Consider the following 24,806-nt stretch of genomic DNA (forward strand, 5'->3'; position numbering starts at 1 on the left):
CCACAGCTCAGTTCGCTGAGTCAGACTGTCGTCCAGCAACCCCGCACGACTAATGAAAACCTGACTGAGAGCTGACTCTGCAGACTCCCCGAAAAGTCGTACAGAAAAGTTGACTGACCTGGTCGAGTCCTCCAGAAAGAGCTCGGGTGAGATCCGATTTGCTCCAGGCGGAAGAGCTGCAGGTCCCCAAGAAGAACCTCCCTCACTGGCCAACTAGCTGCAAAGATGCAGGAGAAAGTGTTGTTCGCCCAGAGGAGAGCAGCAGTAGCTCTGTGCTTTGTGCTGCTCGTGCTGGCTCAGCAGGTGAGTGGACCGACCCGTTACGGCCTGGTGTTTGATCAAAGAGGCAGATTTCTTCTCTTCTGTTGGCACAAACCAGACCTTTTGTCAGTGTTTGACATATTGGAAGTACACGCTTGGCCTGGCAACAGTAGTTTGACTTAAGGTTCACTTTGCAGCTGATGTGAGCTGATGTGGTGAAAAGCTTTTCTTTGGTGCACATTTTGACTTGTTGCCGCGTTGTTGCAAGTTTTACAGCGAAGTGGGCTGGTTCACTTACGCTGTGAACTTCTAAATTTAGTCAGTATACTCATGAGAAAATTTAAGCTTTTCCTTGAATCAAACAAACCTTTCTGTACCTTCTGGTGTCCCAGGTGTGTGCAGGTCCGCTGGTCCCACAAGCCCAGTCCACCCCAGAGCGGGGGGCACATTCAGGTGGGCTCCACACCCTGAGGAGGATAGCCCGGATGACCCCGCTGTGGAGGATCATGAACAGCAAACCATTTGGAGCTTACTGCCAGAACCACTACGAATGCTCCACAGGACTCTGCCGGTGAGTGAGAAGGAAACAGAGAACAACACGAGTCAAACACTTTCAACGAAACCAGAGGACTGCAGTGTGTTCACGCCTCTGAAACTCTGAGTTTTGACAGTCAGGCCCACTTTCAGCTTTTGTTCAAGAAGTGTGAATAGCCTCATGCTAATTATTGCTAATTATTAAGGAGAGAAGCAGCCTTTTTGAGCAGCGAGCTTTTGTTTTCGGGATGATGGGCCACAGGTTAGACACTCGGCAAACCGAATTCTTTTGAATTTACATTTACGTTCATCTTCCATATAAAAATGCTTATGGAGATGAATAAAATGACCCGGTTTGCCTCGCGGATGTGATTGTGGGGTAGCAGTGAAGGTGCTCAGTAGCCAGTGTGTGAGGAAGTTAGCAGGTTTCACCATGTGTGACGCTTTTCAAAATTCTGTAAAGCTTTATTTTTGGTGTCCAAAGTTTCTTAATAGGCAGAATCAATTTGCAATGAAAATTTGAGAAATAATATGTAACTTGGCACGTCGTTTTTTAAGCGGATTTTATTATAAGCTGTTGCTAAAAATTCATTTCTTGTTCATTTATTGCTGGAAAAGTTATTTCTCACATCTGATGAACTCATTGCGTGCCTGCAGCTAAATTTCCTGTTGTGTTGCACCGCAATCGATGAACTGTGCTCAGGTTTCCCGGAAACTTCTTTCTCTGAATTTTCTTCTTCTTGATTCTTTTGTCGTCACCTTTCCAGGGCGGGTCACTGCTCCACCAGCCACCGCGTCCCCTCAGAGACCGTCAACTACTAGACGTCCCGGGACACGAGCGGCGTGTTTACATGAGAGTTCAGTCGTGATCCTTCTCGGAGGTTCGTGCTTGGATGTGACGCACTTATCCAGGCTGAAATAAGTTTTGTATTTATGTGCCTCAACACGTTTCTGAGGTTATCTAAATGTTTTTATAAATCACTCAGCAGGTATCCAACAAAAGGCGAAGGTTCAACAGAGACAAAAAGAAAAATATAACTTAAATTAACATGAACGCGTGGAAGTTAGAGGAGTCATTTAGCCTTTCATACTTTGTTTTCCACATTAGCATATCACTTCAGACTTTTTTTGGTTTTCAGCAACTGAAAGTACTTGCAGCCTTGATCTCAAAGCGGAGGCTTTCTGATTCAAAATGGAAAAAGGCGACTGAGCTTTCATTGTCATCACAACAAACCCGACGGTGAGATAATGTTTTAAACACTGTTACTCACACAGTTTTAAAGATGGACGGAGCCGTCCCTTTAAAAAGCTCCTGACCTTCACATTTTTCAGATCTCATCATGGCCGTCTCATGTTGTGTCTGATAACTTATCGCTCCAGTGCATCCTTAGGGCGACTAATAATCCCACTGCTAAGAGGAATAATTTGGTTTGGTTTGCTGCCATCAGCTGACCTTTGAACGCCACATGTGGTTTGGGAATGTACAGCACATGGTGTGTTTAGACTTCCAGAAACTTCAGTAATTGCTGAGTTATTGGTAGGCTTTAGAAACCCCAAACAACTCCAGGCAAAAATAAAACATGCACTTGTTTTCCCCGCAACAAAGCAACCAGAAATGACTGAAACTGAAGAAGATTAGACCTGCTGAGATCACAGTCGACTGTCAGAGACAAAAAGTGTTCAAAAGAGGAAAAGCAAAGTTGGAAAAGCTTGTAAAAAAACATGGAGAAAAGAAAACGAGCCGAGGTTACAAACTATGGATTCTTCATAAAAGATCTGAAGCAAGCAGAGCGTCTTGTCAAAACTTCCAAGAATGAGATTCAACTGCAAACAAATCACATTTTTCATCATGCATGCAGCACTTTTCTGATATTTATTTTATCCTTTGTCAAAAAGTGTACCCATTGCCATCATTTTATTTAGTTTTTTTTTCTAAACATATATATATACATGTGTTTATATTTTAATGGTTTGGTTTAGAGCAATAAATCAACCTGGCTGGACTTCATGTCAGCTTTTCCAGAGGGAGATTTTGAGTGTCTGCTTGCTCAGTCAATCTTAAAAATAAATTTAAAAAATATTTCAGCTCAGCGTGCAAATGTTAGGAACAGATTTATAATCACAAGCTGCACAGCCTTGCTTTGTTTTGTTTTGGTTTGGTTTTTTTGCACATCCATCTCCTTGAACGGATAAGCGACTGTGGATTTGGACTCGGACTCGGACTCGTCTGCGTAGTTTTGCTTGGTGCACAGAGCAGGCGGTTGCTAATATTTTGCACGCTCAGCATGTTTGAGAAATGTTCGAGTAGGATTGCACTTTCAGACCCAAAGTATCTTTGTACTGTGTACTGTCCACTGTATGTACTGTATTACTCACATGTGAACGAGTGGAATAAATCTTTGGAAAAACAAATGTCAGTGAAGCACATAACTTAAGTGGTTTCAGTAAGAACTTCCACAGTCCTACGCTGTACGACATCCTCGCTGCTTGAAGGTTCACGTCCCACCTGATAGACATGACCTTTCCTCTTCTTCTGCTTCTTAATCTCCTTCACGGAGATCCTTGCACTGTTTTCTGGGAACTCACAAATGCCTGGACACAAGACTTGTGTAAACACACTCAGCAGCTCTCAGCTGCATGTTCACATGTTGGGTGGATGTTCACATGTTGGGTGGATGACATATTGATTCCTGCAGTAAAGTAAAGTAAGTCGACTCGGATTTGAGATACCGTTTCGTGTTACTTCATACTTCTACTCCACTACATTTCTGTGACGGCCACAGTTTCCTTTCAGATTTTTACATGGCGACAAACAGAATAAGCACAACACATTTTGTTGGGGGTTTTCAAACTTGTGCCTTGAAACCTCTCACGACAAAGCAGCACAAAGTTGAGTCCCGTCTTGTCACGTTTGACGTCCATGAGCTTTTAGCAGTTCAGCCGGAGACGTTTTCCCCTCTAAGCCTCCCACATGATCCACTGCCTGAAGAGCTAAAAATATTCTTCATTTCCCAAAACAAAGCAAAACTCCCATCCACAAAAATACAAACTGTGTTGCTTGTCCCTCCCAGATTTATCTTGTGGCCCTGTGGAGGGTCCCCGACCCCCAGATTGGGATTCAGTGGACTAATGTCACGATCTACCTGTGACCATTTGCACTGTTTACCTCACCCACTTCCACTCTGTACTACCTCACTTTTGTACTACCTCCAGAACCATATTTATTTTACTTCTCTTATTTTGTTTTACCTTGTTCTATTTTATCTAATTCTATTATTATATGTTACTCGTTCTTAGGTTATGTGTATGCACCTATCACTAAGACAAATTCCTACTAATGTGAAACCTCTTCACTTACACGGCAATAAAGACAGTTCTGATTCTGATTCTGATTGTGAAGCAGCCCACCATGACCGGCTACAGCAGCAACTCACTGACTCACTCACAGATGTGTCACTGAATAATGCCATAAATAAAACTGAGACAAAGACAAGTTTACTGTACCACTTTGAGTACATTTTGCTTTTGGTGCTTTTCTTGATGTAAGGTGTGTGTAATACTTCTTCCACGAGTCTGTCTGTGCCAGAACTGATCTGAAACCCTGCAGAAGCTGGCACACGACGCCGTTGACTCATGTGCTCTGACTCATCTGCTTTAATGCTCTGAATTTTTCATGGGCTAACTTGAGGCCAGAATCTGCTGCCGAGCTGTCAAAAGTCATGCAACGGTTTGACTGGCGTTCGGACGTGATTTGTCCCCCCGAGGACGGAGACGAGCCAAGCATGGAACAAACGGTGAGGGAGGGTTGGAAGTTATGTGGACGCAAAAACAGATAATGTCTCCTCAAGGATTTTTCAGCTTCGTGTGAGAATGTGCAGAGTCATCATTAAAGTGTTTCCCCTGTGTGTGTGTGTGTGTGTTACATACACGGGAGACAGAAAAATAAAGGTTAAACAAAGGAGATGAGAGGACAAAGTGAGGTGAAAGTGAGAAGAGGATTTTGAAAATAACTTTTTGGAACTTTATGTCCAACAGTGTCTGTTTTTCATGCTTGGCTCCACTTGGTTTCAGTGAAGTAAATCTTTGCTTCAGTTCAGTTTTACACAGTAACCGTCCGTCCCCCACAGAAGCCAGGCCCATGAAGAAATTGTGTTTTTCCAGCCTATGTTTCTTTATATTACGTCCATATTGGACATTTATGCAGGTTCGGGTGGTGGATGGAGCATCTCTGACTTTCATGTCCCATCACAATCGGATGACCGTGTTTTGGATGCTGCTGGGCCAACCAGGCCCTGGATAAGCAGCAGAAAACTGACGGATGGTCGAATGGACCCATGGAGGGACGGATGCTCTAAGCATAAGCTGTCCTGTGCAGGAGGACAGAATTTGAGCAAGGTGACCACTGGATGTAACATAACGCGTTATTCGGCATATTCTCTGGCTGTCTGTTTTGGTTAAAGATTAAAAGTCCTGACCTCGACTCAGTCCAGCACTTTTGGGACCAGTCAAAAACCAGACCTCATTGTCCAGCGTCAGTGTTCAGCTTCACCGATGCTCCTGCGGCTGAATGGGAGCCCAGCATCAACCATCCAGGCGTTCGCTCCGGGTCGCCTGGTGTCAGATCAGTGCTGTTTAAAAATGTGTTTACTGTTCCTTCCTGACATGTTGTGAAAGGTTCGAGCCTCCGCGACCTGATGTCGAACTTTGCCGCTTCCTCCAAATCGCTGTCCATCAAACGTTGTCTGGGCAGGAGTCATCTGGCACTGTCTCCGTGCACACAGTGTTCTCCACGCAAGCTGTACCAGCCAGATGTATGTGTGGTCAGACAGCGACAGATTGGGTTTGCACTCACATTTCGTCCACTTTTGTTTTAAATTTTGTACTGAGGACATAAACCAGATTCCATTATGAAATAGCTCAACCTTTCCTCTGCTTTCGCGTCTATTTTCAAAACTTTGTTTTTAGTTTTCTTTTCTCACACTGGGTTCTCAACAGGCTCGAACTGTATCTGATTTAACTTGCACTTAATGAAATTATAAACATTATAACTATAAACACTTTTGGGTTTTTTTCCCCCCACAAGTTAAAGTAAAAGACTTAAGACATTTTTTTATGTACATTAAGACTTCTTTGTCTTTTAAAATGTGCACTTTTATCAACACAACACAATGCAAGTCAGCGGGCTGCCTGCAGGAAGTGTCCACCAGAGCTGTTTCCTGTGACCTGAATACTCATTTCACCACCACATGCCTTTTCAAATGTCCAACCAGCCTCACACCTGTGCGAGCAGCCATCCGGACTGCTGATGCACCTGTTGGGCTGCACAATCAAAGAACTTGTGCACAAATTCTTGAATATTCATCTCAGGAAAGCTCATCTGGATTGCTCATTGCATTTTGTTGTCGTAACCAGCTCGAGGGTGCAAATACTCACCTTCTACGGCACCTGGCACTTTGGAGAAGTCTTCTCTTTACAGGTGAATCCCTGTTTTCAGTGTAAATTACGTGTATAGGGGAGTTTGCTAATAGGGCTGCAACTAATGATTATTTTCATTATCAGCTTTCAAGATCATCATCCCAGCTTCCCAAAGTTACGTCTTCAAATTGTTTCTTTTTTCCCTGACCAGCCCAGGCACACCTGTGCAATGTTGTTTAATCAGCATCTTGATGTGACACACCTGTCAGGTGTCAGATTTTAACAAATTTGTGCTTAAGATCTGAGGGGAATTTAGTCTTTTGTATGCATAAAAGGTCTTAAATCTTTCACCTCAGCATTTAAAAAATTGCAAGAATAAAGTTTTGGATTTATATTTTGGCTGAGTATTTTGGCTGAGTATTAATTAAGTATTAGTTTGCTTTTACTTGAACTTGTTCTGCTGACTGCTGCAAACCGGGTCATATGTTTTACATTTGAATCACTCGATCCCACAGCTGAAGAAGACTTATTTAACTTGTTATTTAACTGGATCCGATCAGGCAGATGAGTCACTGGACAGGATGATTATTTAAGAGGCTACAGCAGGAGAGTTTTAGTTAATGCCATGCGTGCGTGCATGTGGTCACATACTGTGTGTTCAGTACAATCAATAATTTCAGGTCTGTGCAGTGTGTCTGTTTTTAGTTCTGTCTGTTTGCTTTCTCACATGGACTGTATATAGCCCAGGTCAGCGGTTTTTATCTGTGTTTGACACAAGTAAACTAAACACCACCTTTCAAAATTTAACATGATATATATTTACTTTTTCTGACTGGTGTGTCTTTTGAAGCTGTGCTGAGTTTTATTTATATATTTATTTCTCAAATCGCTTCATACAAGAGAAGGACAAAATTTGGCAAAAAAGTTTTGCATTATCATTAAATAACTGCAAAACTAAATTCCCACCAACCTCAATTGCACTTTGTGTGTAGTAGAAAATTTGCAAATGTTAGCTAGCTATGCTGAAGGTGTGATTTGGTTTAGGCACAAAACCACTTGGTTAGGGTTAGGAGACGACCGAGTTTTGGCTTTAACACAAGGACAACTGCAAAATGTCCCAGCACGTCCTTACAAACAGACTGCGGTCTCTCACTTGGCAGCCATCTTGACAAGGTGTTGTGCCACCACCAACGCTCAACACCAACATTTTGTTCTGATGACAGAGCTATAGCTTACATGCTAAAGTAAGATGGTTAACATGTTCAGTTACACTATACCAAATAATACACCTTCTTAACGTTAGCATGTTAGCATTGTCAATGTAAGCATGCTGGTAGCATGTAGCTAAAACCATTTCCGTGCCCAATAGCTACAGCTAGCGTGGCTATAGTCACGTGCTATCTTTTGTTCATTAAATGCTAAAAACTCTTCACACTGTTTTATAGGTTTACTATTAATTTGTAGAAGGAATTATGAAGACATTCATCACAAAAAATAAAACGTCTCAACATTTATATTTACAGTTATATTTATACCAATTAACTGACACAGACTTGCTCAGAATCTGGTAATAATGTTTATGGGAAAGCATAGGGTAGGCTGTTCTCCACAACAAATTCAAAACAGCAGAATATAACAAAGCTAAGCCACAATGGAAAGCTTTCCAAATGTCACTAACATCTCCACACAGATCGTCAAACTGTTGCAAAAGCTCTTCAACCAGAAGATTAAAGTTATGAGGACTGAATTTAGTGTGTGCACACATACTGCCACCTGCTGGATGCACTGAAATACCTGCAAACAAAACGATTTAATCTCTGAACAGTCTTCATTTTATTTGATGAAAGAGTCGCTGATATTTTGAGTCATAAAGAGGGGTTAAAGACATCCAAAATGACTCACTGACAAATAAGTGATTGTGACATGTTTTTGTTTATCTGAAGCATAAAATGTTTGCTGTTGACCTTAAAAACAACAACTTGACAAAACAGTCCAAACTCAAAGTCCACCTAATGGCTTTTTTTTTTCCTAGCTCTCAACCATTTCACTCATTCACTTTTAGGCCACTGAATACCCAGCAGATGTTGTGCACAAACTTCAAGTTGGATAAGAAATGCTCAGAAACGATGTGCTTTCTCGGTTTTATTACAGAATTAGTTTCCAAAACAACAAAAACACCCAAGGGCGGTCTTCAGACATGGACACACTCTCATTCTGCCGTGACTCTTTGCAGTTCGCATGGAGTGCAGAGTTCACACATTCAAATATGACAAGTTACAGCATGTATGTTGCTGAATTGCCTTCATTTCCCTGTGACATCTTTTATTTTTCTCACAATGCTCCTTTAAACTAAAATGACAGATGTGCATGAATGGCCATAAGTTTCAAGTCAAGAAAAAGCAAAACTCAAACAAAATTACAGTTTAGCTGCTGTAGATTAAGGCATTAAGTCTGAATTGCACTTACTAAGCTGAAGTCACTGAATTCAAAACTAAGTTCACTGCATTCGGCAAAACAATCTCACACAGTCTGCTTTTGTTTTTGTTTGCATGCTTAATAATCAAACATGCAAGCGCAGCAAAGTTAAGGCATCTCCCACACAGCCCCCCTGGACGTCTATCTTAGCTTCCTTTTATTATCAGTATTTTTAGAACTATAAAATAAATAGCAGATAGGTTATCTAATATTTATTACATCATACAGGGGACTGGTGGTAAAGTGACGTGAGTTTTAGCAAAGCACACGTGGCAGGATCAATAAAAGTAACTATTTTGATCTTGTAAAACAAGGGTTTGTTTGTGTGTGAAGTTAATGATGAACTCAGAGCGATGAGATGTGGGGTGAAAAAAGGTTTGAAAAAAGACAACAAACTATGATGGTGTATAAGGACCACTGGGTGAAAAAAAAATATAAATAAAAATTAGGGAGCAGGGAAGGGGGGGGTAACAGAGAAAAAACTTCTGAGATTGTAAATCTGTGACTTTTAATCTCTGAGAATTTGTGAGATTTCTCTCTCTAATTTAGGACTTTAAAATCTCATAAGAAGTTTTTTTTTCCTTGTCACTCTTTCTATCCCTAAAGGCCCTAATACACCATCATAAACATTAATCCCCTGTGATCAAATGAATACATCAGTCTCCCATAAAAATGGCAAAAATGAATCTTTGTCAATTTAAGAACTGGTCTGGCCAAGAGAAAACAGTCCCCAACAAAGGCACTATTTACTCTGAATATACTGCTGCTTTTGTCTTTTCCTCTAAGCCACACAGTGAGAGGTTAATGTGCTGAGTAATGTGGTTTACTGGTGTCAACAGTCCTTTAACACATACAGTTTTAAGGGATTTAGACAGTTCATGTGAGTTTGTTTGTTTTTATTATTTCAAGGTGAGAAATGTCCTAAATTTAAGCTTTTCCACGAGTGGTTTCACCCCTCCTCTGGCTTCATGGGTCGACCCTTCACTGTACCGCACACGACCCGCCGGGCAGGAAGTCCTGCACGTACACCGCCACGGCCTTGGTGAGGTAGGTCATGCTCCCAAAGCGGCCACTGGGGGCGCTGTCGTACAGCAGCCTGCACACTCCGGTGGACGGGTCCTTCTCGAGGATGGTCTCCTCTGCTCCCAGGTCCCTCTGGAGGGGAAAGCAAACAGTAAAGTCCCGCCTTGCTCGCCCGCAATACCTTGTACGAGTTTTTTTTAAATGTCGCTGCTCACCTGATCCTTGTAGAACATGTCGTTGGCCAGGTGGACGATCTTCCCCACGTGGATGATGGAGCCGATGCTGGGGATCTCCACGTCGGCCAGCATGGTGAGCACCAGGATGGCCTCCACCAGCAGCTGTCGGTACTCAGGCTGAGGGACGCGGTTCAAAACCGTCTCCACGTGGACAGAGAACTTGATCTCTCCTGGTGTCATCTGGAGAAGATAAGGAAGGAAAGAACTCAGAGAGGAAGATCTTTAGTTTGACAGAATGATCATACTTTGACCAGGAACTCATTATTTTTTAGAGGAAACATAAATGATTTTACAATTTTAAAATAAATGATTGATAAAATGCCACTGAACACAAACTTAGTGTATGGCTTTTCTCTCATCATCTCATCTCTCACCTCTCTGGTGGTCGAGGACGGAAGGACGAATCCCTCTATGGACAAACCGTGACACTGGAAGACAACGAATTTGTATGAACTGTACGAATTTTATTTATCCTGGATTTGCTCTACAAGTTAGAAACTATTTAGAAATGTGAATTCAATGTGAAAAAGCAGTTTATCTGAACTGAGGACGACTGGGAGTGTGCTTAGATCACACATGGGTACACCAGTTTATCTTGGTTTTGGTCTTATCTGGGATCGGATGTTTACACTCGACACGACAAAGCTGTTTCTGATCATCTTGGTTTCTGGAGCATCCTGGTGATTTATTAGTGCACATTGACATCATATCCTGGTGTCACAAACTGTGATGAGACAATCTGGACAATTTTTGGAAACCTGGATTTACCGCCAGCAGCACTCATGTAAGCACCTTATCCTGGTTTCTGAACCGCCTCTGTTGGCCCATGTGTCTACACGGACACGTATGAGCAGGTTTTTCACGTTAACATCATATCCCAAGGATGAAACAGGACACGCGTTCTGTGTGCGCCCACCAACCTTCTGCAGGATCTTCCAGACCTTCTGGTAGAAGCCAACAGGGACTCGGTTCAGCGCTCCGTCCAGACGCCTCCTGCGCAGCCATTGGCCGTGTCTGGTATCTTTAACACTCGGAAAGCTCTCAGGAATATCCAGAGACTCTATGGACGGCAGCCTGTACCTCTGAACGCAAAAAAGGAAAAGAAATCAAAGATCTGTTTGTTCTTGGAAGATCGAGCGGAATCTCCAGCGAACAAAACTGGCAACTCAAAATGTCGGGAAAAATTGGAAATCTTTACCCCAGATTCAATGTTTTCTATTTCCAGAGACTGAGATCGCAAGCTCTGAGAGGCAGAAGAAAAGAACAGAAGAGGAGGGGAGGGGAAACAAAACAACAACAAAAAAAGAAGCACAAATGAAAAACACAAAAACAAAGCAGGCGAGGCGAGTGTGAGGCAAACAGGCATGAGACAAAACAGCTGGTGGATTCCGGCTTCCAAAATGCTGATGAACAGAAAAATCATGTATGAAGCATAAACGCATGCTGCTCTTCTGACACTTGAATTATAATATAAAAGGACACACTCGGGTTCTGGACAAATTGGGGACCATTTTCTTCTTGACCAAACAAATTACTGAAGGAAATAACCGGCAGACTGACACTGAAACAATCACAAGTTGCAGCCTTGTTAGACTGAAGAAGAGGCGTCGGAGTGTTAATGGCTCCAGCTCAGGATCACGTTAATCATTTCAGATGAATTAACACCCACAAGTTTAAATGTTATTATCATCATCGTCACCTTGCGAGGAGAAGTCAGTGACTGTTCGAGCTGAAATGGAGACAAAGACGGACTTTAACTTCCTGTGAACCCGTTTAAACCAAACTCCAAGAGCAATAACTGATTTTTCTTATGAGAGATGTTTTCAGTTAAGCTGATCTGATCGCTGACACCACCACCATCACCATCATCATCATCATCATCATCACCATCACTTCGATCAAAGACAGCCTGTGGGCTCTCTGCATCAGCATTTAAAACTTCATTATTACACCCTTTTATTTCACCACAATCAGATCACCCGAATCTTCCTCGCCCCTGATTTAAGAATGTCATCATCATCATCATCACCTTAGAACAATCAGTTAAAGACACCCTGCGGTCCATCTGCAACAGAGGAAACACAATGAATTGCACTGTTCAAACGCTAAAGTGCCAAGTCATGTTTGTTTTCCACAGCAGAGCCAAAAATAAAGTCGTTCTCAACGTCGCTGAAATCAGGAATTCATTTCCCATAACTCCACAGCCAGGTGAATTAACTCCTCCTAACATCATCATCATCATCATCACCTCCGCAACGGGATCGGTCAGAGACAACCTGGGCTCCTGGATCAAAACAAAGACAAGACAAGAAGCGTTACGACCTCTGAAAGAGCAACACAATGTCAACACAAAGTCCTCTCTGCTCACAACAAGCTGAACGTTTCCTTTACTCTTCAACCTGCCGAATTCAAAGTTTAGCTTCAAGGAATAAGAGCAATGAAGTTAGCATCGACTTGAGATTGCTTTGTTGACTGCTGTCCACTGTGGACAGGACGAACTGAGCATGCTCCATCTGATGATTTGGAACTGACAGAATGAGAAAAGCTATGAGAAAGTCACTGATCTGATCGGTGACGTTTCACAAGGTGAATCAACAGCTACAGCATCTGGATTCTCATTCGTTCATTTTTTAAATAAGTGAGTGGAAAAAAAGGGGAAAGAGGAAGCAGATGTAATACTGTGATAGTTAATATTCCTTCATGTAATCATCACCTTAAATGGATCCGTCAAAGACAACCTGTGCTCGGCCTGCAACACAAAAACCAAGTTATGAATGAATTACAGTCAACAAGCCGTCGACTTCACCAGTGAATTAATGAAAAATTAAACGAATCTCGACCCCCTCAATTCATCAACTATCAGCTTCTCGCTTTTTCTAAATTATTTCCTCAATCGTCTTGGAGTGCAGCTCGGCCTTTCATTGCTCCGCTATCAGCCAGGTGAATTAGCACCTGATGTGATTCAGCGCGTGCACTCATCATCATCATCATCACCTTACTCGGATCCGTCAGAGACAACCTGTGCTCCAGCTGCAAAAAGACAAAGGTCAGTTTGCCAAGAAAAAGCACAATATTTTCAAAATAAGATCCTCCTCTTCCTCATCATCAGCACTTTGAGTGGCACAGCGGAGAACAAATTAGTACCAAAACTCTGAACCGTGCTTTTCTGTTTGGCGATAAACAGTTAATAATAACAGATAATAATGTTTGATTTAATAGTTTCAGTCCTACCATCTTCATGTCGCTCTTCAGTTTGCTGATGCCGGCTCTCTCGCTCTTGGTGGCGCCCACGTTGCCCAGATGATGGATGGAGATGGCAGGACTGATGCCGGCATCTACCTCTCTAACTGCGGAGGGGAGAAAACTGGACTTACGGCAACAGCAGCAGAGGAAACATGAATTTGCAGAAGTGAACCTGATTGGCCAGGATTTGAATGGTGGGTATGACGGAGGGTTTGGATTGGTGGACTGACCGCTGCGCTGCACTCCAAACTCTTTCCCGCTGAGGATGTGGTGGAGGAGATTCTTCAGTTCTGATGGACTGAGACTCATCAGAGTCTCTGTGGCCTCCTCTCCTACACACACACACACACACACACACACACACAGCATTCCCAGTTCTGGAAAAACTTGGTCTGGAAATGAAACTACGCTGATCATTGAGGTTACAGCCTACAGACAGTTTAGCTTACCTGAGCAGTTGAGCGACTGGGCCAGTTCGGTGGCCATGACCTGGATGATGAGACCAATACGGAGCCTGAACATCTCGCTGAACAGGCTGGGCTGAGCCCTTATGCTCATAGCCAGGTACACCATGATCTCCTGGGGGAGGGAGACGGATTAAAGACGAACACAGGAGTACGAATTCCCCGGTGACGGGCGGGAAACGTGACTCACCTGAGTGAGTATGGCCACGCTGATGTTGTTGTCGCTGGCCTCGTCGATGAGGGCAGCCAGCTGGTCCGCGGGGATGGGAGCGGAGATGGTTTTCTCCCTCGGCTCAGGAGGCAGACCGACCGTCAGATGCTTCTGGTGCGCCAGCAAATCAGAGCAGGCCTACATGCGGATCACAACCAATCAGAAAAAGACTGCTGTAAAATATGAGATGTCGCAAAATGTGTAAGGCAGAAGGAAAAACCGTTGAGTGAAACGTCACCCGGTTTTATTTGCGTCCGTGTCGTACCGAGTCGAGCTCCTCCACCTTCTTCCTCAGCATGCCGGAGGTCATCCTGATGAGGCTCCAGTGTTTCAGTTCACCTGCCTTTTCGTAAAGGTCAGTCAGCAGAGATCTCACCGTGGTGCCTTTACCGTGCAGACGGGTGTCCCACTCCATGCCCCTGTGACGAAAACAAACGCACACACAACAAATGCAGAGTCCGGTCAGGGCGACACACAAAGCGGGCAAGAAAAAGTCTGATTTTGTGCAGTTTGGATACTTTTCTAAAGCCACTGCTGTCCCTGAGATGATCACACGCAGGGCTGTGACAGCTGCAAATGAAGATCAGGCAGACCAGTGTGTATCTCACTTGTCTTTGAAGAGGATGTAGAGTATATCCGCCTGGTCCTGGAGACTCTGCATGTCCTTCAGCAGCTGGGCCAAAGCGTTGTAGTCGATGGCGCCGCTGGCATCTCTGGGGATGCCGCTCTCTGTGATGGCCGACGCCCCCGGAGCCTGGAGGACAGGGGTGGAAACTTAAATCTGTAGCCACACGATCACAACGAATGCAGTTTAAAATGTCTGAACTCTGTCGAGGTTTAGACATTAAAACACACTTGAGTTTCCTGTGGCGCAGAGGCGTCCGGGAGGTTCAGGTTGAGCGAAGGCTGAGGGGAGCGAAACAGCTTGTTCGACAGGTACATGTTGACATCTGCGCACAAAAGGAAGCAAGAAAACAAAGAGTGGTTTGGTGTCAGCGAGGGTCAGTATCTGCAGGACGTTGATAACAATGTCCACACGGTGCATCAGCTCACTCTGCACGTTCAGGTTCTGAGCCTTGTGCTTCAGAGCCACCATCTCCTTGGTTTTGGTGGCCACAGCCTTGAACCTCCCCAGACCCCCTCCGACCTGCTGCTTAGGCTTCTTGGGGGCAGCATGAGCCAGCAGGTGGTCCAGGTACTGGGCGAGGTCATCAGCCTCTGGAGAGGACGCAGGCAGGGAGACAGAGAACAGAGAAGGGAGGGAAGAGGGAGGAGAAAAAAGGAGAAAGAGCACAAAAAACAAGCTTCATCAGGTTTGATCATCCAGTGGTGCTGATAGTCTCAAGTCTCATCTCTAAAATGCAGGATTTGTCAGACTGCAAACAGCAGCCTGTTTCTGTTCTACATGGTGCTTTCAATAAAAATAAATAAAGTGCTGCATTGTCTTCCATTCACTTTTAACATTTTAAGGACTTTTTGCTGCACTTTGTCAGCAGACTGGTCCTAAGGGAAGTGTTGAGTATTTATCTCAGCTGATTTATTTAGCTGATTCGTGTGCAATTATCTAAATTTAGGGAACAAATTAACAGTTAACATGCAGTTTTTAAAAGGTTCGTTCACTTAAATCCCTGTGCTCACCTGGTGATATCTGTCCATGCACGTAGCTGAGCAGCTGTTTGCTTCAGGTTAAAATATTGTTAAATCTGCTGTTAATTTTTTTTTAAAGGTTAATTTGCACAATTCCATTCGCTGTCAGGGTTAAGTGGTGGCAGCATTAGTTAATATTTAAAGAAAAGGCCATTAATAAAAATCAACATTACCAGCATGGACAGATCTGTAAGTGTGAGAGATTTTTTACGTGAACTGACCCTTTAAACTGTGCGCATGCTTTTATCATCCACACACACATTCAGTGATGTGCACCGACCGCAACCAAACCTGTCAAAACATGCATGCGTGTTTCTGACTGCTGTTAACGTTCGACAGCCTGCACAGAGAGGATGGGGACATGGGGACATGGGGACATGGGGACGAATCAGTGATCATGTGACGGCGGGGAAAAAGCAGGAAGTGGTGATTAATGAATGAAAACCTGCAGCAGGTTACTTAATTTTGAGTCAAGTTTTTAATTCACGGGTAAGAAATTTTAATGATCAACTACCGTAATTTCCAGACTATAAGCTGCTACTTTTTTCACACCTGAACCCTGCGGCTTAAACAATGACGCGGCTAATTTATGGATTTTGCCTCAAGACGAAAGTGACATTGAGAGCAACCACGAAAGAGAGATTGACAACATCTGTGGCTTACAGACAATTGCGGCTTAAATGTGTACAAGTTTTTTTTTCTTTTTTAAATTTAGTGGGTGTGGCTTATATTCAGGTGCGCTCAATAGTCTGGAAATTACGGTAATTTCAAAAGTAAAGAGGTTTAAACGTGCATGTTAACATATATGTACTGTGTGTTCAGAAGTCAATAAGTACTTTGATTGTATGTACCTCTGTGTACAACTGCTACAGTCAAATCAGCCACCCTGCCACTGTAAACTGCATATAAAAACCTGAATCCATCTTTCCATCTCTGGTGTCAACGTTCCTCCCCATCCATCCACCCATCCGTCAAGCTGTTTTTTATTCTTACCATCATCACAACGTAACTCATGCACGTATCCATCGCCGTCACGCTCATCATCATACTCTTCGTCGTGGCGGCTCATGCTGCCAGAACCCTTACCGTCCAGGAAGCTCAGGTGAGCGAAACAGGAAGTGGTCAAGAACTCCGACAGCTTCCCCGTCTGGATCCTGGAGAGGAGCAGGAGGAGGAAATCAATCATGAAGAGATGCATGAAACCATTAAAGGGGAATTCCAGTATTTTTAAACTTGGGCCCTTTGTTTGCATGTCTGGTTATACACCCAAATCTCACGAGATTTCAGAGCGAGACGTGACCTCCGTGTCCTCAGTAACATTCACCTTGCTCCTCCGTAATATCCATCCTGCAGCTTCTTCAGTGTGGCCAAGACTGCAGGGTCCAGGTTTGTGTGGTCTTCAGCTGAAACACACACAAACATGTAACAAGCATACTCAACTAAACACACACATTTCACACAATATTCACAGGTGCAGATTCTGTGTGTGTTTTGTACTTACTCAACATGGTCTGTGAAATGGGAAAAGTGACGGTGGGCCGTCCGGTCATCCTCCACCTGGACGACAGGTAAGCGATTTCAGTCCTCAGCATCTCCACGATCATCTTGTTGTCCAACGCCAAATAGAACTGATGGTGGTCGAGGAACTGCAGGGAGGTTTTTGGTTTTGTTTTGTTACAATATTTTCAAGTCATAATTATTTTCATTTGGAAATTAAATCCCACAAAACTCCATTCAACAGTCTGTCTGATTTTCATACATTAAACCTCAAAACCTTTTAACACTTGACGCAGCCGTTATGACAGTAAGCCGAGTGAGGGCAACTGCAGAAATCTGTTTTCAACATTCACTGCTGTGCTTTCTTATCAACCTGAGGTGTGAATGAGAACATGGTGTTCCTGATGATGTAGAACTTGGAGGTTCCCAGCACTCCTATTCTCCTGTATGGTCGTCCCGTCAGACCCAACCTCGGGTTACGACCTGCAACACAGCAGGAAAACTAAGTTCAACGTTGAACCTAAGAGAGTCTAAATTCTACTTTTTGGCAAGCGATTCAGGTGTCATGTTTTCTCAGATTTACATCGTCTAGATGTGTAAAAAAAATGGACCAAAAATCACTAAAACTGCACTGCATTTCCGTGACATAGTGGACTCAGCTGTACCTAGTCTGGCGTAGATGTGGCTAAGGACTCTGGAGGGCTGCACGTGGATGGGGTGGATGTCGGCGACAGTCTCCACAACGATGCCGTTCTTCAGCAGCAGCTCTTTGATCTCCTCAGTCTCTGCCAGGACTGACACTGCAAGAGGGAAGAGAAGCTTTGAACAAACAAACATCATGTATTGCTGAGGCTGCGTCCACTGGCCAGAAGACGCATTTCAGGAGCAGAATTTCCCCAACACAAGCGTGGGGTTAAAACAACACTGATATCTCATCAAATGTCCCGTGAACTCACCCTGCACGACCACATCGGGCTTTGGGATGGTGGAGAAACGTCTGTTGAGAGGGTCGACCTCTCCGGGGGCAAGAAATCCCTGAAAAATGTGACGTGGCCCGTTCATGGGACGTGACAGTGAGATGTGAGAGCTACCAGAACACTGAAGAATCACAAGGTTGAATACATGTGCCTCACGCAAGATTATTCCAAGCGACAGCTCACCTCGGACAAAAGGTTTCCCAGGATGTAGAGAGACTGTCCCCACTTCAGAGGACATTTGCCCATCGGGATCCTCTCCACAGAGTGTGGGTTCATATACTCCTCCTCTACCTGTTTTATAGTAAAATAAACAACAGATACAAAACTCCCCCAAAAAAATTTCATTAACATATTCTTGGACTAAACGGCTGCAGAAACACGAGTAACAAACATCACAGAAAAGTTGCAACAGAACTCTCATCAACATTCCCAGTGCGTTACCTTATCCGGGGGGACACTGTAGAGCTCCGGCAGCAGTCGTATCCCGTCTTTCTGCTTGATCAGGATGCCCTCCAGAGCCTCCTGGTACTCCTGAACCTGGATGAACCAGCAGAGGCCGCGTCTAACATTTGCATACACGCTTGTCAAATGGCGACGCCTGGATGCAAATTACCTGCTCGGGGCTGTTGATAAAAATGCCATCCAGTATGAGGTAGGTCCAGAAGAGCGGCCACTCGCACTCGATGTTTTCAAACAGCTTCAGCTCTGCGGACTCGTAATACAGACGGTTTGGATCCTGGAGAAGACATGGAATCAGGGACTTTTGAAACTTTTTGAAACTTGTGCTTGATGTGCAGCTCTGCCTGGCTGCAGAGAGAAACCTTTACCTCATGAAAAGAGGAGTTTGAGCAAAAATCAAAACAAAGATGCCTTGGAATAACATTTTCGTTCACTGCTTATTAAAACACAGTGAAATGAATTAATTATCGGAGGAGGGTGGGGCAGCACCTTTCTTCACAGACTGGTTACCTCTTTAGGGGTTTTGTGTCCGTCTCTGAGGAACCTGCAGCAACCATATCGACCCTGAACGAGCACAGAGAGGAGGTCAGCAAGGACAAATTCATCTGAAACTTGTACAGCGTGAACGTTTCATATTTCAAAACAACGACAGACGGTCTCCTGTTACACTGCACTTCTCTGCACCTGCAGCTTAGAAATGATCTCCTCCTTGGTCATGTTGACGATGCTCATGTCGTCCACGGCGAAGGCGGGATAGGAGATGATCGCCAGGACTCCGGCGTCCACCTCTTTGGAGATGGACGCTCTGGGCAACATCGACGTCAGGATGGACTGATGGTGGGGCACAAAGAAAGAGACGAAGGGAAGGAAAGTAAGGGGCCGGATAAATTTATGGTTAAATTAAAATGAACAGTTAACATCAGATGTAACTGTATCTGCGTCCGTGTACCTGGCAGTGCTGTATGTCGTCAGCCAAGGCGTGGACCACGGATCCAGGACCCCCTTTGGCCCCAAACAGGTTGAGTTCGTCCAAAGCCTCCAGAGCTGCCTGAAGGACATACGGCAGTCATGTGTCATGTTTGTTATAACATAATGAAGGTTATAATATAGAATTCGTTTCAAAATTAATAAACCATTCCAGCCCGGCAAAGTTTGGAAAGGATCCTTCAAACGAATACAAAACAAACAAAATATGCCATTGTGAATATATGTGTGATTAGTCAGTACTGCACAGTCATATCGGCAAACTTCCAGCATAGTTTTTGGTGTATTTTCTTTTCATTTTAAAAATGGGTTAATGCAGTCCGATCAAATATTATCCATCACAGTACGAAAAGCAAGGAATACAGTGTGGTATCACAGCACAATGTATACACACAGCAGTACTGCATCATACTACAGTACATTTAAACACACATTACAATCAATTCATGCTGTTATGAATACTAATAACCACATGAAATTAATGGAGCAGAGAGCGTCCTGCAGCGGCGCCTGTAAGTCTTAAATTAAACTCTGTGTGTGTGTGTACTGGGTATTGCGAGTACTGTGTTATTTCTGAGTGAGAAGCCATTCTTGGAAGACCACAGAGAACCTGATACCTCCTGTGCACCGCCGGCAAAGGACAGCACTGGGTCACAGGGACAGACAGCGAGAGTCCCGCTGTGTTTTCTTTCACTTCAAGTGAAATATGAAGCGAAACGAGACTTTTTAATGTCAGAAAACTCGACCAGTTTGCCTCGAAAATGAGGCGTTGGGAAACGCCGGTGCCGCCGTGTGCACACCAAAACAGAAGCCTCCCATCCGTCGGCTCGGCTCCCCTAAAGGTCAGCGTAAAGACCATCGCGGTGACAGGACACCTTCCATCCTGCCAGAGATTTTTAAACTGGAGCACCTGTTCTGCTCTCGCTCAGCACTCAGGAGAAGTTTTCTCCTCCATCTACCTGCTGTTGTCCTCGTTCTTATATTGCAGTCAGGATCAGGAAAGACGAGTCGAACTGTGTGTGTGTGTGTGTGTGTGTGTGTGTGTGTTTTAACCTTGGCCATCCCTATGGAGCTGGCGTTAATCTCAGTGATGCCCTGGTTGGTTTTGTCTCCTCTCTCCCACATCCCGTAATCCTGTGGGGAAGCAGAGAAGGAGAGGACAGTGTAAATGTGCCAGAAAATCATGAAAATGGCTGACTCTGACTCTTAAAATGCACCCGGGAATTGAAAGTTAAAAGCACAGCTCACCCCCAAATCAAAAATACACATCAAAATCAGTAGCACTGAAGGGACAGGAACACTTACAGCCACTTTGTAAGCCGCCTCGATGTAGAACATGAGATTCTGAACCACGTCCACCTCATCTTGGGTGTAGACGATATGCAGACCTTGTGCACAAATGCAGAAAGGACAGTTAGGACAGAACACAGGTCTCTGCTTCCTATCGTTAAAAAGGAAAACGTTTCCCCTCCAACCATCCTGAGCAGGCTCTTCGTCGCATACTTACCGGATGCGGTCATCTGAGCGAGGAAGAGCAGGAAGAGCGAGGTGGCGTCCACCTGTAGGTGACCCCACTGGTCGTCCCCAACAACAGGAGCGCAGGTCTTGGTGTTGTACTTGGCGTGCAGCGAGTCAGAGGTACTTCTGCTGTATTTAAACTTTTCCACCTTATCCAGCTGGAGGGGAGCAACGGGGGAAGCATGTGGTTCAATGACCAGGACTACTTTATGGTAAAACAGGTTTTGAAGCATTCTTAGTACACTATATAGACAAAAGTATTGGGACATATTATTGAATTCAGGTGTGGCATTTTCGGTTGTTTGGGCTCGGCCACTGACCTACAATGAAGAGAAATCTTAATGCTTCAGCACACCAAGACATTTTGGACAATGCTATGCTTCCAACTTTGTGACAACAGTTTGTTGAAGGCCCTTTTCTATTCCAGCATGACTGTGCCCCAGTGCACAAAGCAAAGCTCCATAAAGACATGGTTGGATGAGTTTGGTGTGGAAGAACTTGACTGGCCCACACAGAGCCCTGACCTCAACCCCATCCAACACCTTTGGGATGAACTGGAACGGAGATTGTGAGCCAGGCCTTTTGGTCCAACATCAGTGTGTGACCTCACAAATGCTCTACTGCATGAATGGGCACAAATTCCCACAGAAACACTCCAACATGTTGTGGAAAGCCTTCACAGAAGAGTGGAAGCTGTTAGAGCTGCAAAGCTGTCTGTGTGTTTAGGATGAGATGTCATTAAAGTCCCTGTTGGTGTGATGGACACATGTCCCAATACTTTTGTCTATATAGTGTATCTTGACTTTTCAGTGTATCAAAAACATATATGACACATATTTTAGACAAGAGCGAATCAGAAAGAGAAAGCACGTGTCTGTCTGAGTTCTGGGACCACATACCTGCCTCATTATGCACTGAAGGATACCTCTCATTAGCTTCACCACACTCTAAAGACAGAGAGAGAGAGAGAGAGACGTGGTTGAATGTCAACAGCTCCAGCACATCACCCCTCAAGTCCGGGCAGAGAAACATGAGACCCAGATGGGGCCCCTTCACCAGCCAACAGAAAGGAGCTGCATGCCCACCTGCTCCAGTTCGTAGGCCTTGGCTTTGTCTTCGTCCCTGTCGGCGTTCTTCCTGTAGGCCAGGCTGAGGGCCCACACGGACAGGATGCTGTACACATTGTCTCTGACCCAGGAGTGCGGCTGATCTGGGCTGCCTGGCAGAAGACCCGTCACTGGATCCTGAGGTCAGAGATCAGCAGGTAACACTAATCTTTAACTTAGAGTGGCTGTGGATGTTTTTGTTTTTAAACTTTTAATAAAATCTTGAATTTCCCTTGGGATCAATAAAGTATCTATCTATCTATTTTTATGTCAGAATGGGATTTTACCATCAAATAATTTAGTTTAGAGGAGTTTGTGTGGTGTAAAGCCACTGTGGGGCTTTTTAAATAAAACTGACCAGATGTGAGTTGACCTAAAAGCTGCTGACTGTATTTGTTGCTGAGTTTTCCTGCCAGAGGACTTCATTTACTACAAAGGGTGATAAACATGTCATGTTGGAGCATAAAATATGTGCACGTATCTGTCAAGAGTCGTCTGCTCCTTTCAAAAGTAAAGAACATAGTTTTTATTTCTCTGAAATCTATAGAAAAAAGAAGAAATTATCTCAAACGTAAATAAATAAATCAAGACTACATTTCCCATAAGCCTCACTGCTTCCTGTTGAAAAAAGAGGATGTGTAGAGCCCTTGATGAGAGCAGAAAACACATGCAGATGAGGCAGTTAGGGAGTTTAAACTACGCTGAGTTGAGGAAGTGGAATAAAAGTTGCACACGTATGAACCTCCTGATGTTTAAGTTACACATTCTCACTTTAAGTCACTTTAACTCTTTCAACACACAGTTAGGTTTCATCACAAACAGAGAGACAGAAATGTCACACAAAGTGGCTTCTGGGTAAGTTGCACAAATACACAGAGAGAGAAAGTCAGTGCAGCCAGGTTGCTTTATGTCACTAATAGAACAGATTGTCGCAGACACGTATTAACCCCCCGAGAAATCACCGCCAACAGATTTACTGTCAGTAGATTCAGCGCTCTTAACCCGCTGCACAACCCACAGCATTTGGCTCGCGGCAGCAGAAACCTCCTGCTCCCACTGTCACAGTTGTTAGAGCAGTGATCCATCTGAGCAGTGAGCTGTGTACAACCGCAGGCTGGCAGGGAGCCATTGGGGTCAGATTCAAAAGGTGACTTCACACGGTCCACTCTCATGATCCACCCGAAGCTGCTTCTTGCTTTAGCAGAGGCCAGACAGCTGAAAAGTCAGATCCAAAAACCTCTGGATCACCTCCTCTTCTCCTTCTTGGTGTCTTCGTCGACTTTACAGCGACAGAAAACCCAAAACGCAGCCAACACAAGGAGCACGAGTTGAGGGTGTACTTTCTGTGCCTTCTCAAAGCAGTTTGTGTGTTTAACTTGTGTCTTCGGCTTCCTGTTTGGTGTTTTAAGGAAAACATCGATCAGAGGAGGGGAGGATGCAGAAGATATGTGAGGTGTTCATGTGCAGATCTGCACTACCTGGGTACACCAGGGCTGAAGAGTGGCTTATGCTATGTGGCCAAAAGTATGTGGACTTTTAATGGGACTGTGTGGGGGAGTTTTTCAAAGCTTGGGGTCTGCTTCTTAGTGAAGATGAAGGGAAATGTTGTTGCTGCTTTATAAAACAATGAGCATCCAACTGTGTGTGAACACTCTGTGCTGTTTCTGAATGACAATGAACCCCTCATGCGGTGCACCAAGACTTGTCCGGAAAGGAATTCTTTCCCAGCTTGGTGCTGAAGAACTTGAAGGGTCTGCACGGAGTCCTGACCTCAACCCCCATGCAACATCTTTGGGATGAAGTGGAAGGCAAACCACCAGCCAGACCTCACTGTTTAACATCACTAATGAAATCCAAATCCCTGCTGGCTCTTAAATCCTGTGGCTTCCCAGAATACTTACATTAACTCCCTTGGTTTTATAAAAGCATGTCAAACAATCACAGTGTGTGATCCGCTTCATTAGGCTACGTTCAATTGAAGACACATTCACAAGTAACGTGTGTGTACTGATGTGTTGCGCAATATCAGTTTACCCCACCTACTGCATGCATGAAAATATTTGAGTTTGGGCTCTCACTGGACAAGCTAATGTTACCTGCCCTCAGGTATGTAGCAGTTACTGTTTCCGTTCACAAACGTGCCTTTATTTAACTGTTAGTAAAACGTGTGTGAAGTTTAAGACACAGTTTTGGACTCACTTGGTGTTTCAGGATAGTTTGGTGCACCATCCGGGCATAGTTGTCCAGTTTAACGCCCGAGTTGCTCCTGCTTCTCATGTTGAAGAGTCAACGGCTCGGTTCTTCAGTTCTGTTGGCTTCAAGTACTCAAAAACACCCCGACCGATTCAAATCCTCGACCGTAAAGTCATTTCTTCGGCGCTTCGAGGAAATCCACAAAGCCGAACAGGAGGAAAGTTTTCAGCTGCTGCCCGGCTGACATGTAAGCAGCTCAGCGGCGGCAGCAACGAAGATCCAGCAAGTGTTGTAACCTGAAGCTGCGGTAAGCTAGTTACAGGAAGCGGGACCAATACCGGAAGTTAGCTGATGTTGCCTTCAAAATAAACGGTATCATGTCCTTTTCTGGAAATAAATACATTAATAATAATATTAAATCGATTAAATACAGCACTACATCAACTTTTTTAATCCAACTGTGTAATCATGTAAACATTGTGTAAAATTTATAGCAACATTGTCACGGCGGTAATTGTGTTTGACTGTCCTTAATGGTGTTATTAATTTGAAATCATTAACCG

The 24,806-nt window shown here is 44.2% G+C and overlaps 2 protein-coding genes across 15 annotated transcripts; one reads left to right on the plus strand and one right to left on the minus strand.

The window, feature by feature from the left end:
* Positions 1-3,207, plus strand: leap2 (liver-expressed antimicrobial peptide 2). The gene is made up of 3 exons (XM_046381484.1): positions 1-303; positions 654-832; positions 1,563-3,207. The coding sequence occupies exons 1-3, from the start codon at positions 226-228 to the stop codon at positions 1,615-1,617; spliced, it is 312 nt and encodes a 103-aa protein (XP_046237440.1). The 5' UTR covers positions 1-225; the 3' UTR covers positions 1,618-3,207.
* A 5,132-nt stretch (positions 3,208-8,339) lies between these two features.
* Positions 8,340-24,564, minus strand: phka1a (phosphorylase kinase, alpha 1a (muscle)). 14 transcript variants are annotated; one of them, XM_046380525.1, is made up of 36 exons: positions 24,250-24,564; positions 22,030-22,188; positions 21,844-21,891; positions 20,934-21,102; positions 20,732-20,814; positions 20,480-20,560; positions 19,392-19,490; positions 19,127-19,273; positions 18,953-19,006; positions 18,597-18,719; positions 18,425-18,520; positions 18,167-18,274; positions 17,963-18,041; positions 17,672-17,806; positions 17,380-17,489; positions 17,011-17,155; positions 16,834-16,912; positions 16,596-16,663; positions 14,916-15,080; positions 14,718-14,812; positions 14,471-14,616; positions 14,128-14,281; positions 13,842-14,000; positions 13,637-13,766; positions 13,418-13,519; positions 13,176-13,291; positions 12,939-12,974; positions 12,658-12,693; positions 12,193-12,228; positions 11,974-12,009; positions 11,644-11,673; positions 11,143-11,187; positions 10,865-11,026; positions 10,319-10,372; positions 9,924-10,124; positions 8,340-9,840 (listed from the first exon to the last, which is right to left on the minus strand). In XM_046380525.1, the coding sequence occupies exons 1-36, from the start codon at positions 24,325-24,327 to the stop codon at positions 9,667-9,669; spliced, it is 3,738 nt and encodes a 1,245-aa protein (XP_046236481.1). In that variant the 5' UTR covers positions 24,328-24,564; the 3' UTR covers positions 8,340-9,666. The 14 variants fall into 14 exon arrangements, with proteins under 14 accessions (XP_046236481.1, XP_046236474.1, XP_046236477.1 ...); XM_046380518.1 differs by having other exon boundaries at positions 16,503-16,663; XM_046380521.1 differs by lacking the exon at positions 12,939-12,974 and having other exon boundaries at positions 16,503-16,663; positions 24,250-24,563.
* Between the last annotated feature and the right edge of the window lie 242 nt (positions 24,565-24,806).

The sequence above is a fragment of the Scatophagus argus genome, chromosome 23, assembly GCF_020382885.2.
Source record: "Scatophagus argus isolate fScaArg1 chromosome 23, fScaArg1.pri, whole genome shotgun sequence".
NCBI classification, from domain to species: domain Eukaryota; kingdom Metazoa; phylum Chordata; class Actinopteri; family Scatophagidae; genus Scatophagus; species Scatophagus argus.